Source organism: Rhamphochromis sp. 'chilingali' (assembly GCF_963969265.1).
Source record: "Rhamphochromis sp. 'chilingali' genome assembly, chromosome: 13".
NCBI classification, from domain to species: Eukaryota; Metazoa; Chordata; class Actinopteri; order Cichliformes; family Cichlidae; genus Rhamphochromis; species Rhamphochromis sp. 'chilingali'.
The window spans coordinates 2,332,818-2,347,990 of record NC_137940.1 but is presented as its reverse complement, the minus strand read 5'-3'; the positions used below and the strand labels follow the sequence as shown (position 1 = coordinate 2,347,990).

Genomic DNA, 15,173 nt, shown 5'->3' with positions numbered 1-15,173 from the left:
CAAGACAGCCATCCCCAAAGGAGCCTACCTGAGTCCCAGTCTCCGGGAACAGAGCGGCACCCATCCCAACCCAGAGAGCGGGGCGAAGAGACAGAGTACCAGGCCGGCAGGGAGGACCCGGGCCTGCACCACACAGGACAGCACAATGTATACAGATTAAGGAAAAGAGAAGGTGGCTCCAGGACCCATCAGCTCTGTGGCCCACTGCTGTCGAGCAGTGCATCAGCCTAGACCGACAGAAGCATAGCTAGTGGAGGATAGTCCAGCCAAAAAGTAACAAATGCATGAACTCGTTTTTCAGCATCACTCTGAGACAGGATGCAATACTGCAATTCTTTGTTGAACCCTTTGAATTAAAGCTTCGGTTACATATTGGTGTTTGCTGGTGGAGGCAAAACGACAACATATTCATGGAAACCAAAGATATGATGCAGACTAATGACACGTATTTGTTTCATCCACACTGAATATCAAAAGAAATGCTTTTAAAATGTATCAAGCAGTAAAATCACTCGAGTGGCAGATCACACACATGCAGCCGTTTCATCTGCAGGAGCCCTTCTTATGCTGCAGGCCTGGCAGCATCGCTTTAAAGAAGGCTGCAGTAATGAATGAAAAGACAGCGATGTAACCAAACATTGTTATTTTATTATCATAAAAAGTAACACAATCCCCATTAGGCATTACATACACTACAACAACAGTAACACCAGTACGACACATCAAAGGGACTTTTGGATATTATAGACATTTTTAAAAATCCCTCCTTTTTATTATTTAAATTGTTTCGACTAGTTATAACAGATGAACATAATTTACAGGTATGACATATTGTCACCATTAGAAACATTGTTATTGTTGAGAATCTCCAGTCTTAAAAACAACCGCTAATGTTGAGGGAAGACATTTCATGGACTGTCACTGTAGAAACAGGGATTGTGCTGGAGAAGGGTTGATGTAAGGCCACTGGGCCAGGCGACAATGTGGAGGCTCGGGGTAGGGAGCAGTGCAAACATTAGAGATGAGAGACACGTGTTCCAGCAGGCACACAAAGCCCCATTTCACTGGTGGAACAAAGAAGGACCCCGCTGCTGTGGAACAAGAGCTAAAAACCTTCAAACGTGGTAAAAGAGATGCAGAGATTCATTTCTACTATTGAGGCTTCAACCTAGCTGTGACAGTAAGCCTAAGGTTTCTGTATCTGCAGGGACAGGACTCACTCTCAGTGGTGAAGGTGGAGCAGTGATATCGGGACTTATTCTCATCTTTCTATAGTCTTACAACGTGGGTACAAATGGCACAAACAACCTATGTGTAAAAGTATAATTGGGACTAAAATCCTAGTGTAAAGGTAGTAAGAAAAACTACCTACTCTAGGGAAAGAGCAGAGACGAGAACCTTATTACAGAGATAAAGGATGTTTCGCAGATTTGTTGAATAAAGGTGACTAAAACTGGTAAAAGTGGTAGAAACCTTCAGGCATGATTGACTAAGGGCTACAATTCTAGAATACTTAACATTGAACACTCTGTTCCAGAGAACAGAACATCCCTGAGGGATACAACCCAAGAACTGCAGGGGACCCGATGTAGAACAACACAGGGGAAAATGCAAAGACCAACAAATGACGTCAGTTACACAACAAGTGAAATGTGGATGTGAAATTGTTTTTTAATGAGAACTTTTCTGAAAGTCAGCACTGGATGGAGTAAAGGAAAAGAACAGTGACGTCGACACTTTGATATGTAGTGTGATAGTATATTTATGGTGCCCTCTAAAAGTCAACTGGAATCCAACACGAGCAGCTTTTACTCCACACTGTTCATGTGTCAGTTGAATATGCCGTATATACACAGACGGTAGGGTGAAATATCACTGTACCGTTAACCTACTCTTGGAGAGCACTGAATACATGTGTTTGTAAGACATTCGCAGGCTAGAGGCTAATGACAGTGATGTTTCAGACTGTCTTTCGCTTCTATGGAGGTAGTTGGTATAAGTAGAGAGAAACTTACCGGATGGCAACAGTGAAACAGAAAAAGGGATGAGAGGAAATCACTGCTAAAACACTACAGAGGTTGTGGAACCCAATTTCAAGCATGATTTATAACAATTTTCAAATGTAGCTTTTAGTTCACACATCACTGTGACGTAGTCAGGTGCTCCACCTGCCAGTCAGTCTGGACTCTGTGCTGCTGGCCAGTAAACGGGAGAATGGTCAGTGCCAGAGATATGCAAGCACAGCAGCTGTATGATACTATAATCTCACCATATTGTCTTCATTTTTAATTATAGTCTCGCTGACCACAAAACATCTTAGCACCAGGAGTGAAGAGCTCAAGGTTTTGATTCAAGCCGTTTGAAGACAAACTGAAGTATTTATAAACTTGATAAAAATATAAATCGGCGAAAAAGCTGTGCAAAAATACTAAAAATGTCAAATCCCTGTCTTTTTCTCTGTGTGTGTATACCAGACTGGATGCTTTGTTTGTTAGAGCTTGCATTCTGTGTTGGACTCTAAGTCACTACAAGTGCAACTGCAATGTTGTACATGGCACATTAACATGTAGCACAGACTTTGCTGTTCTCACACAAGGATTTATAACGTGAACTCTCATGCACTTCCTGTCTCTGGAACGTGGGCGGTTATTTTAGTAAACAAGTAAACGTTGACCCCTCATGTCCACTGATTAAAGCCGTTTCACATCGAGGAGTCTAAATTTTGTTGTTTGATTCACTTGTTCAGAGTTTTTTCCTTTATTGTGTTGTCTTGTCGAGGTAGTATTTCCAACAACGCGCTGCTTATAGTCTCCAGATTGTTGGTGGTGGTTACTGTGACTAGAATGACGATATCTGTATTATAGGAGGAAAGACGAGCAGTGAAATAAGCCGTAATAACGCCTGTAGAGCCTCAACAGCGTCTAAAACGCATCTAATAAATACGTCCAGAACCTGAATGAAATGAATCTCAACAAGAAAAGCGACTCAGGATACCAAGAAATATTTCATGTTACCTACACACATAATATACTACACAAATGTAGTTGTCGGTGTAGAGTATTGTAATGTATAGATTTATAATGTAAATCTGATCACTGATTTTGGGGGTTTTTCCTCTATGAGACTGGACAAGGGACTCTATGTCCACTGGACTAATAAGACAGTTTTTGGATGGACTGTAGCCAATGGACATGAAGGGTAACAAAAAGAACAAAAGGTAAAAGTCTGTAATCATCAATCTCATCTCTGGACCTGCAGCCGTCCATGTTTAACTGCTGCCTGCACAGAAACCGCCAACAGTGTCGGGGAGTTCAGATGGGCACCATAGACATAAGAAATGCTTCCATACATTCTACAGAAATGTTCTCGTATAAAACAAAACAACTGTCCTTTATAACCACTTCACATGTGTTGTTATGTTTTGGAGTGATGATAAAGGTTTTTATTGCCATTTTCTGTGGCACTGCACCTTAAAGGGTGTTGCCATTGGCAAATGTTATTTGAGGGCAAACAGAGACAAGTAATGAGTAAGAATTGGTTAGTGAAACTCTGGGAACCCCTTATAGGTCAGGAGGACTGATGCTTCTCAGGGTGTAATACCAGTTGACACCACAGGAGGGGGTTAAGTAATCTTAAGCAGCTGAATGGGCGTGAAAATAACATAACCTGAGATTACAGATTATCCAAGCATTCAGTCACTCGCTCAGTCACTCACTCACTCGAACCCACACGTATGAAAAACACAAAAGCTGTAGTGTGTAAACTAGAGGCTAGAGAATGACAGTGTGCAATATCCTGGTGTGTGTAGTTCTGTGTGAACGAGCTGCTTCCTGGGGATCTAACTTCCTGTCTGTCCATCCATATGTGTGTTAGCAGGTATAATCACAAAGGACCTGTCACAGCTGCACTGCCAGTCAGTCTGTCAGCTTTCACTGTAACAGTCCATGCAGACTGATTTTCTGACCAGTCCACTGGCTCTGTGTTCTGCCCAGCCCTTAGTTCTGACCCTAGACGCTGGTGATTGACGCAAGGCAGGCACTGGGCTTCTGGAGTTTTTCTGGTTGGGTGCCAGCAGGTTCCGGAATGGCACGGAAGGAGAAAGGAGGACCGTTTCCAGTGGTGATGTTGAGGTGGCCTGGGCTCAAGGCCAGATTCTGCCGTCGGTTACTCTCCACTATTGAAGAGGTGTTAGATGCTAAGCTCTCTCTCGTTCTGCAGAGTGACAGAGACACAATTAGAAATAACACAACCATAAGAGAAGGTTCTTCAAGCTGACATTGGTGTGTGTGTGTGTACATATATATACATACACATGTGTTTGTGTATATAAACTACTAGTTAAAAGTCTGAGAACAGTTATACAGTTATTTATTGCAGTCGTTCAAGTCCAGTGAACAGCTTGAAATGGTACAAAGGTAAGTGTTGAGCTGCCAGCGGTTTAAAACAAAGGTAAGGTCACCAAAACTGTAAAATAATGTACATTTCACAATTATACAAAAAGGCCTTTTTCAGGGACAACACGGGTAAACATTTTAAATCTGTTCTGCAGCAACGGAGGCTGATCAGCCTTGAAAGCTGCTGCTGTTACTTCCTACATGCACCGAGTTGGTCAGGGCTTCATCCTACAGCAGGATAAAGACCCCACACAGTCCAAGCTGTGGCAGAACCACCTCAGGAACAAAGAACAAGATGAGCTTGGAAACATGGAGGTCCGGCACAGTCTCCAGACCTAAACCCATCGAGCTGGTTTGAACTGGACAGAAGAGCGAAAGCAAAGCAGCTACAAGGTCCACATTCATGGGAACATCTGCTCCAGATGTGGGAGAAGATTTGATTTGTGTTGTAGAAAGAAGCCACGGCTGTGTTCAGCTGTTATATCACAGGGGGCGACTTTGATGAGTCAGAATATATTTGGTCTATAAACTGATTTTGATAGTTTTTTCACTCTAACTTCTTATTTGTCCTATGCTTTCATTTCAAAATGCAATGAGACATTAAACTGTATGATTTTCAATAAAAACTGGAAAAACTTTTGATTGGTATATATAGTAGCTGTTATTGTCATTATTATTATCTGCTAAACTGATATAACACTATAGCTACCTCAAATCTCACCTTCTATTGCACATCGCTTTTTGTCTAATTTTATTATTGTTATTATTACTATTATATTTATTATTGTGACCAATTTCATTCTTCATTTCAGAATCACTCAGAATCAGAATCCTGTGGTGACAGCCGACACAGTACAGACAGTAACTGACTAAACTAAATGAAATAACACATCACAGAGTTACATTTACAAAGGTATTGGCCTCTTTCCTATTTTTTGTATGTTTTTCACATTTAAATATTTCTTAAATGTTTCTTAAACTTAAATTTAAACATTAGACAAAGATAACAAGTTAACACAAAATGCAGTTTCTAAATAAAGGTTTTTATCATTAAGGGGAAAAATTGAGTCCTACATGGCCCCGTGTGAAAAATACAAAGAGCTCAAATATAAATATCGCACAAACACAAAGTATCAGAATGAAAGACTTGTTGTGCAACCTGAATGATCTGAAGGATGACTTGTAGAGGCTCCCACAGGCTGGCTGGGATGGGCAAAGGAGACTCACTAAAGCTTTGTGTTTGCAGTGATCCAGAGTAGGATGGCACGGTTGGCTCCTTCAACTTGAATGGGCTCAGAAAAAACTGACCCCCTCCTCAGAGGCTGGAAGCATTTTGTTTTTCTAATGGAGGCTAAATCCTTGTGTTCAGCTTCCTCCTATAAAATGTTTGCAATTTTACTTAAAAAAGAATAAAATAAGACTTAAATATGTTTACCCAACATGAAGAAGCATGCTACGCTCACTAGTGTCCACAGTGATTGATGCTCTACCAGGTGCACACGGACCAGACCATCAACAAGAAGCTCAGTGAGAAGGCAACAATTGTTGTGCAGTTATTAAGAAATGAAAGAAATATTAAATTCCTATAAATCACCTTCTGTCTTGAATTCCATCCTATGAGGTAATTATGTTCAAAACAAACTTTATTTTCTAGTAAGAATGTACTGACTTTACTCACATATGTAGCACATATGTAAATCTATTGTCTGTTGCTACGTTGCGGACGGGGCCTCCACACCTAAACAGGAAAATGAGTCATTGCTGTTGTGAGCTCCAGTCAATATTACAGGCTGTGGTCAGCTGACCTGTGGTGCTGCTCCGACGTGCTCTTTGTGGATTTACACAACTAGATGTAAGCAGATGTTTCACGGGCTGTCTTAATGGGCGATCGTGGCTCAAGAGTTGGGAGTTCGCCTTGTAATCGGAAGGTTGCCGGTTCGAGCCCCGGCTTGGACGGTCTCGGTCGTTGTGTCCTTGGGCAAGACACTTCACCCACTGCCTACTGGTGGTGGTCAGAGGGGCCGGTGGCGCCAGTGTCTGGCAGCCTCGCCTCTGTCAGTGCGCCCCAGGGTGGCTGTGGCTACAATGTAGCTGCCATCACCAGTGTGTGAATGTGTGTGTGAATATGGGTGGATGACTGGATATGTAAAGCGCTTTGGGGTCCTTAGGGACTAGTAAAGCGCTATATAAATACAGGCCATTTACCATTTATTTAATACCAGATGGTAAATGAAACTAAGCGTTATCAGCCTTGCACGTGTCCTGTCTACAGGAAGCGGTGTCTGAAAAGGGCTGGGAAAATCATCAAAGACCCCAGTCACCCATCACATGGACTCTTCACCCTCCTGCCCTCTGGGAGGCGCTACAGGAGCCTCCGGACTAAGACCACCAGGTACCGGAACAGCTTCTTCCCCACAGCTGTCAGACTCCTGAACTCTGCCTCCTGACATCTGACCCACGTTAACACATGGACTGAACACACACACACCCACAATGGACAACTGTACCCTCAAACACACAATAATAACATGGACTGAACCACCACTCACAACCACTAGCACTTTATAGCCTCTGTAGAAACTATCTACACCCTCACTTATCTTAACTGCACTACTGTATAGCTCTGTGTAAATAATCATTCTGTACATACGATAATTTTTAATCCTACAACTGTTTACAACTTGCATAGTTCCCATTTCTGTATAGCTGTATATCTCAGATTCTGTAAAGTTATTTATTTCATATTCTGTATAGTTTTTCATATTTATATCCTGTTCATATCCTGTACATAGCTTGTACTCACTACAGCCTGTACATACTTATAGTTATAGAATATTCACAACATACTTCATACCGTGTACATTATAACATACCATAATAGACCCATTTCTGTAATATACTCACATATCTATATTATTGCTAATATATATTGTAATATATCTATATCACTAAAGCACTTCTGGATGGATGCAAACTGCATTTCGTTGCCCTGTACCTGTGCATGTGCAATGACAATAAAGTTGAATTCTATTCTATTCTATTCTATTCTATTCTTATCTTTCTCCATCTCTGAGTTGGCTCTCGTTCTTTTGTCTCATTGGGGAAGCTAGCAGCTGTACTTTTTACTAGCAACAAGCTGCACACAGTTTGTATGCTTGCTGATATTTGTTGATCTGATAAAAACGTTGCATTTAAATTACCCGCAACTTAAAAATCAGAACTCCATCTTTGAGCGCTCCTCGTCTGTCGGGCTAGCTAGATGCTGAAGTATCGTGACCACAGCTTCTGGACATCCGCACTAATTCCAGTGTTGACAAGACCAAAAGATAAACCACTGGCCCACTTTTAACTTGTAATAAATGATGCATAAATGACATCGTTTTGTCTCTCTCGTCTCTGTGTGTGCAATAGCCCCATGGTGGCAGATACATCATTTGGATCGACTCTCATGTGCTACTGTTTAGACTCTAATGGTTCTAATGTTTGAAGCAGTGCACTGACAGGAAGCACAACTCCCCTCTTAAATCAAAATGTAAGGAGTCCATGTACAAAGCTGTCAGAGAAATAAATACTCAGCTAAAGTACAGATACCAGAAAACTGTACTTAAGTACAATTAAGAAGTACTTCAGTACTTCACACCTCTCAATGACTTTTTAAGCAGTTCATACAGTATCAAATCAAATCACTTTTTATTGTCACATCACATGTGCAGGCACACTGGCACAGCACATGCGAGTGAAATTCTTGTGTGCGAGCCCCACAAGCAACAGAATCAACAGTATCACAGTCAATCGTGTTGACTAATGTATGGAGATCTGCCACTATCAGAGCAGTGATAATGTAACTGTAGGATCAAACCCTCGGTCCTATGAAATGCAGTTATCACATCAACCTTTTTTACTTAATAAAGTCTGAGTGGCCAAAGCTGTCATTGTGAGTATCATCAGCATGCAGTATCAAAAAGCTGCTGTCAGGGTTTAGCAAAGAGCTGAGGTGCCAGCTTTGTGGCTGTAAGCTCTCAGTTAAATTAGCATGATGATGCATTTACAAAAGCTGAAGAGGGTGAAAGAAATCTTTGGTGACCTAACAGTGCGCTGGTTCATGTACAAATATGTAGTCAGTTTACTCCAAGGGCAGCTTGTGAGTGTCAAACATTAGAGTGCGAAGGAGTAACTGTGCTAACAAAAGGAATAGAGTGTAAGCAGAGGTTTTACACTCTGTACTGTTGCAGTTAAGGAAAATGAAAACAAGTCACTTCACTATAAAACTGGACTCGCCTGTTAGAAGTGTTTGGTAACTATGTGAGGTCTTTGGCACTGAAACTCAGGAGCACCGTTACAAACTGTTCCACCTTAAACATCAGAAATCTGTGTGTAACAGCTGACCTGTCTGTGTGTGTGTGTCTTTGTGTGCGTCTGTGTTGATAAAAGAACATGTTAATGATGTATCTCTGTACAGCTCTTAAACTTTTCATTAAAGTTGAGCACGACTTGGTTTCAATGAAACAATAAAAATGTCCCAAACTTACACAAATCACATTTTTATGATTGATTTAAATATTCTCCGAAGGGAAACTCCTAAAAGTAAATAAAGTGCCTTGAGGCCAGCCAACACAATAACTGCATCCACACCTTTCAGTTCCAAACAACTACTGGCCCTCTTTATGAAAGCCTGACAGAAGCTTTTTAACGTAAAAAGCGTGTTTTGCTGTGGTGCAGAGCGTTAGTAAATCTGGCCCTTGGACGTAGCTATTTTTTGCAGTTGACCTCATTACATATTTATTTGTAGGAACTTCTCTTTCAGTGCCATGGGGGGACCATAACAGAAGATGCATGCAGGCAATCAAGATAGTTTTTAAAGTGAGCCAGTGGATTAGTAGTGGATGTTTAACACAGTGAGAAATGAGTCCATAATGCACACGAGCAGCCCCACAGCTCAGCACCACACGTGCAGTCTCTGAGATCTGTGATATACATCATTCAGCCTGGTGTCAAAATGTCTTATACACTGTTATAGTCAGACATTCATTTCATACTGACTTTATTAGATACCTCAGCAGGTCAAACACACAGTAGGTCTGTACCTTTGATTTGTCAGACTTTCACTGGATGACCTCCATAACACAAACCAAAAGGAATATCCATCCCCAGCAGGTATCCACTACACTATGGTGTCCCACTCCAGATGATCTAATAACAATGCAATTGATAAATGCAGTATAAGAGCAGCTTTTACATATGTGTCTCAAGGTCAATTCACATCAGTTAGAGGGAATTAAAGGGTAGGGCTGTGCGATATGACCAGAATCTCATCTCCCGATATAAGACATCTATCGTCCGATAACAATATAAATCACACAAATGTAACATTTTCTGTAAACTCCGTGAATCTCCACTTGTGTGAAGTGTTTCCAGCTGCGTGTCATGTGGAGTCGAGTGTTTTAACCGATGCATGAAACGATACATTTTTAGACACAAGTTGTAACGGCGCCGTTTTCTTTGTGAGTATTTATTACACGGCGTGCTGCGGGGAGAAGCCTGTTCTAACGTTGGAGTCTAAGGTTTATTTTTTAGCACCTGGCGGCTCTTTTTGCTTCTCATCTGTAAATAATCTGCTCTTTCACGTGATTCAGTTTATTTTGAAAAGTCTCAACAGGATCTTGAGCTTTATTGTGAAAGGTTTATGTGGAACATAAACAAGCGAACACGCGATGCTGTTACCATCGTTGTTGCTAACGACAACGCATAAAAACAGGCGCTTCTGTAGTGTGGTTATATTAAATATAAGAGAAAGAGAGACGTTTAATAAATGAATACAGCCTCTACAGTGACATCAGAACCATGAGAAATATTGCTGTAAACAGTTTATTTTGCGACACCACGAAACAAACGATAGCGTAAAATGAAACGACAGACGTTTTTATATCGTCATCAGATATACATCGTTATATCGAACAGCCCTACTAAAGGGGAATAATCACGTTTAGAATACAAGAATAAGATTTTCTGTTAGGAACTGTTTGGGAACGTGCCCGGATCATGTGTGTGAGCTCTGCATCTGACAGCTTAGGTGGAGCACAGGGCTCATGAAGAAGGTTGCTGCAAACTATCCATACATTTTCCTCCACTTATGGAAGTCAGGAACGTGGTAATTTGAGATTAAATATCACTGATATCATTTATCTACACTTGATAAATGTAAAATGTCTCAATTAGATACTAAATTATAAAGTATATAGATTGACGAACAAAGGCTTAATCTGGGGTTTTATTATTCTGAAGTGCATCCACCCCCCATGTACAGTGTTGGTGTTTATGGCTGTAGTGTGTACAGTATAAATATTCTCACCGTGGGGAATTGAATCCACTGTCAACAGTGACCGAGCTGGAGTCCATACTGTCCAGCCGAGCAGAATGAGCTGACTGCTGGTTCTGACTGGGCTCCGGAAGGTTCTCTTTGACACCTGGGAAGGCAAGCGTTCTTTCAAACCTCCTCTGCAGATCCCTCTCTTTCTCTCTTTCCAGCAGCCATTGCATGGTTCCTGCTCCACCTCCTCCCATGACAGCAATGCTTCCTCCAGGCTTCTCATCCTCTCCTTGACTTTTCGCGCCTCCGTCTTCAAGTTCATCATCATCTGAAACATTGTAGTAGTCAAAGTTTGCATCTGCAGCACTGGATGTGGGTTCAGTCCCTTGTGATGGAGCAGATGATGTTGCCAACAGAGGCTTAGGAGCATCGAAGGCTTCTTGGGAATCAAGAGCATCGCAGGATGATGACAGATTTGAGGAGGCAAGGGCTGTGGGTTTTCTCAGAGAGCTGTAACCTGGCAAAGGCAGGCTAGGTGGAGGTTTGAAGAGCGTATCTTTACTAAAGATCTCCTTTCGTTTCTCCTGATTAGAAGAGGTGCTGTGGGCAGGTCGTCCATTAGAAAGAGGGAGGTCAGGGATAGAGAGGGGTATTGGTGGCAAGCTGCTGCCCTTAGGTCCCACCTTTGTTAAGTCCTCCCTATTTTCTGGTGGATGGGATGTCTGTCTATCAGTCTGCCTGTCAATACTACCTGGTTTTAATCCATCATGGCTGTTTTTGCCCAGAGTTCCCAGAGGAGCTGTTGATGTGAGAATAGCCTCAGAAGATCCAGGGCATTGGAAGTAATCATCGGGAGAGGCAGAGTTAGGCAGTGGTTTTGGTGAATATGCTGGGAGACTATCCCTGCTCTTACTCTTCTCCAAGTTCCTGCTCCCATCCAATCTCAGGGAATCCCCAGGCACCTTAGTGGAAGTGGGTGTGGCACGAGAGTAGTGAGAAGAGCTCTGATTAGCTCGCAGGGTGCCATCATCAGTATAGTAACGGCTCCGGTCATCATAATAATCGGGTGGTCCAATCAGTCCAGCTCCAAGCGGACCTTTAGAGTTGTCCATTGATCGGGAACGTTCCTTGGCCTTGTTGCTGCGTTCATTTCTGGATTTCCTCTCCTGGGTGTGGGAGTGCGAGCGGTGGACCTTAGAATGGTGGGCTGATTTGCCGTGACTTGGCTCAGGGAAAGGCATTTCTGTGCGTCGCTTGGCAAGCTCTCCGGACACATCCCACTCTGGAGTAACGGGCAGGTGTGAGGAGTCAAGAATGTTAGGGTTGCTGTGTGCCAGGTGGAGTCGGGCCCTTTGCCGCTCCATGGCCACTGCCTGTTCCCTTGGTGACCGAGCCAGTGAGCATGAGTAACCTCTATAGTCCCTTTCGGCCAACTCTAAATGGGAACTGTCACTTGGCTCACAGCGAGTAGTCCTTGTCTTACTATGCGAGCGGCTAAGTTTGGTCTGGGACTGCTTTCTGTGTCTACCCCCACTTCTTCTACTTCTGGAGCTGTGATTGGCCGACGATGCTTTGCTCCTCTGAGCACGCTCTTCTTCAAGACGCTTCATGACTGCTGTGTGTCGAGCAAGATTCTCCACTGTGAGGTCAGGATTGATTCTACGGATGATCTCCATCTCTACGTGGCGTGGCAGCTGGCTGGGTACGTCCTCATCCCGTAGCGGCCATTCCTCGGGGGGGAACTGTGCAGAGAAGGTTGCAAGCTGCTTGGCCTTATCTTTCTTAAAACTCAAGCGAAACAACTTCAAACCAAACTTTCGACTTCCTGTAGCACTAGCTCCAGCTTGTTTCTCTATGTCTGCAGTTCCTGCTACCCCTCCTCCTGCTGCGCCCCCACCTCGGTGCTTGTTTAGTGTATCCGTCTTGAATGGGAACCCGAGTGAACTGCGGCTCTTTTCAGTGTTCGCTCCTGCTTGCTGAGGGGGTGTTTGTGGGGAGTGAGGTACCGAGTACGCCTCCCGGTGGTCTTTGGGGGATCGCCGCTGCAGGGTGGTGTGGTGGCTAGGGGGGTCGTCTCCACGATAACTGTTGTTGTAAAAAGAATCCCCACCTCCCCCGCTGTGATTCTGGTTGGACTTTGGGTGTGTTCGCTCTCGCACACCCCCGGAGGTGGAAGGGGTTATGGTGCCAGAGAGAGGGGAGGTGCACTGTGTCTGCTGATGCTGCTGCTGCTGGTTCTGATGTTGGTGTCGGTCAGCAGAACGCTCTTCCAAGTGATACCACTTGGAGCTAGTTCGGATTAGGCTTGGAGTAATGAAATAGGTTTGAGGAGTTACGATAAAATATCCATCAGGTGTCGGGTAGATCTTCCGCTCACGGACCAGCATGTTCAGAGTATGGCGCAAAACCTCCTCCGTTGGTGTAGGTACACCTGACCAAAGACAGAGACATGAAGCAGTAAGTCCACTGGCTCTTTACAAAGACCTCATTTAAACCCGCCCCCTAACATAATTAACTAAAAAACAAACATACAATCCAGGATTTTTATTAATCATACTATGTTTAAAAGCAAAAATTCCCTTGCCACAGAAATGTTATTGTTTGGCCCACACGTGTACACTAAAAGCTCTAAAGATTAGTTCCAGAGTGAAGATTTGAAATAACTTCAACGTCAGTGAGGACAGAAAAGGTTTCATTTTGCAATATCAATATCAAAGGTATGTACCTTTACCCCCTTTTTCAACATCAGCCAGTATTTCTGACTAAAGTAATATTTCTACCTGCTAACCCAGAACAGGTTAGTGGTATAACAGATAACCTGTACCCTGGAGAGGAAATGGCATCTCACTAATTTAGATCTTCATTTAGCCCAGAAAAATGTTTATTGTAAATTGTAAAGCTAGGACATCTTACTATTCATTACTGATTAAAGAAAATAATAACAGCCGTAGGTTTCTTTTCAGTGAGGGAGCCAGTCTGACAAAGAGGAAGAATTCTGTTGTGCCAGGCACTCCTTTAACCTTAAACAGCAATGACTTCATGAATTTCTTTACAAATTTTAACCATTTGAGGAAAAAATTATACATCTCACAGACGTATCATTATATACAGCGGCATCCAGTACTATTGATCTTTACAGAGACTCTATAGTTAATTTCAGTAATCACTTCCTAAAAAAACCCATCAACATGAAGTCTCAGAAAACTGCTCAAAGAAGACCTACTATTAATAAATGCTTCAATCTTAAATATGATCAAAATGGCACCACATGCCTTTAAGGTGGGAATTCATATCCATATCGCGATATAATCTGAAGCATGTGCAGTAACGATATATATTGCAATATATTCTTTTCTTCTGTATAACGTATTTCGCTACCTTATCGTGGTGGAGGGGTTTGTGTGTCCCAGGGATCCCAGGGGCTATGTTGTCTGGGGACTTTTGCCCCCTGGTAGGGTCTCCCATGGCAAATTGGCCCTGGGTGAGGGACCAGACAAAGAGCGATTCATAAGACCCTTATGAAAAGGACACCGAGGGAACAGTTTACCCTGCCCGGGATAGGGTTACCGGGGCCCCGCCCTGGAGCCAGGCCCGGGGAGGGTGCCCGAGGGCGAGCGTCTGGTGGCCGGGCCTTAGTCCATGGGGTCCGGCCGGGCACAGCCCGAAGAGGAGACATGGGCCCATCCTCCCGCAGGCCCACCACCCGCAGGAGGCGCCATAGGGGTCGGGTGCATTGTGTGCCGGGTGGCGGCCAGGCTTAGGCTGCTGCCCCCGCGACCCGGCCCCGGACAAAGCGGATGAAGATGGATCGATGGATGGATTCTTTTCTTCTGTATAACGTATTTCCCACACTATAAGGCACACTTAAAATCCTTTAATTTTCTCAAAAATCGAGATTGTGCCTTATGTATGAATTCTGGTTGTGCTTACTGACCTCGAACTGATTTTGGCTGCAGAAATCTGTTAAAAAATGTTTTAGTACAACTTTGGTTGATAGATTGTCAGAGCATTACGGCTGCCGTAGTGAGGAGCTTCACGGAGTATCTGGGTCCAAAACTCCGTCAACTTCAGGTCCCAAAGTCAAACAAACGCTGAGAGTTAAAAACGGTGTAAATTCTTTCATCTTTAATAAAATCATCAGCGTTGCTGCTTTACCAGGTGAAACTATGAAGTTTAACGTCCAGGCATCCATGAAAACAGAATTTATTAAATTTAACGGAGTTAGAAGTTACCAGGAAGTTAGCTCGCTAGTTTCCACCTAAAGATGACATACCATGTTCTGACAGAGATTTCTGAGAAAATTCAAACGTACAGCTCTGCTATCACTTCCAACATAAATGAAGACAGAAAACTAAACAGCATGACGTTTGTAGGGTTACTGAAGTTGGGCTAGCTGGTATATAATGTTGTGCTACGTGATTGCTAGCGACACAGCTATGTTAGCATAACATTAGCACAGTGAAGCTGGAGGA

The 15,173-nt window shown here is 43.1% G+C and overlaps 1 protein-coding gene across 4 annotated transcripts in view; it reads right to left on the bottom strand.

The window, feature by feature from the left end:
* Nucleotides 1-628: 628 nt before the first annotated feature.
* Nucleotides 629-15,173, bottom strand: part of stox2b (storkhead box 2b) — a 61,087-nt gene continuing 46,542 nt past the window's right edge. For 3 of the 4 annotated variants that reach the window (XM_080901872.1, XM_080901874.1, XM_080901875.1), the window contains 2 exons: nt 10,744-13,132; nt 629-4,212 (listed from right to left, as the gene is read on the bottom strand). In XM_080901872.1, coding sequence (XP_080757998.1) covers nt 4,008-4,212; nt 10,744-13,132 — 2,594 coding nt within the window. In that variant the 3' untranslated portion in view covers nt 629-4,007. Of the gene's footprint in view, nt 4,213-6,989; nt 9,585-10,743; nt 13,133-15,173 lie in introns of those variants that run through there. The other variant, XM_080901873.1, reaches the window with a different exon arrangement.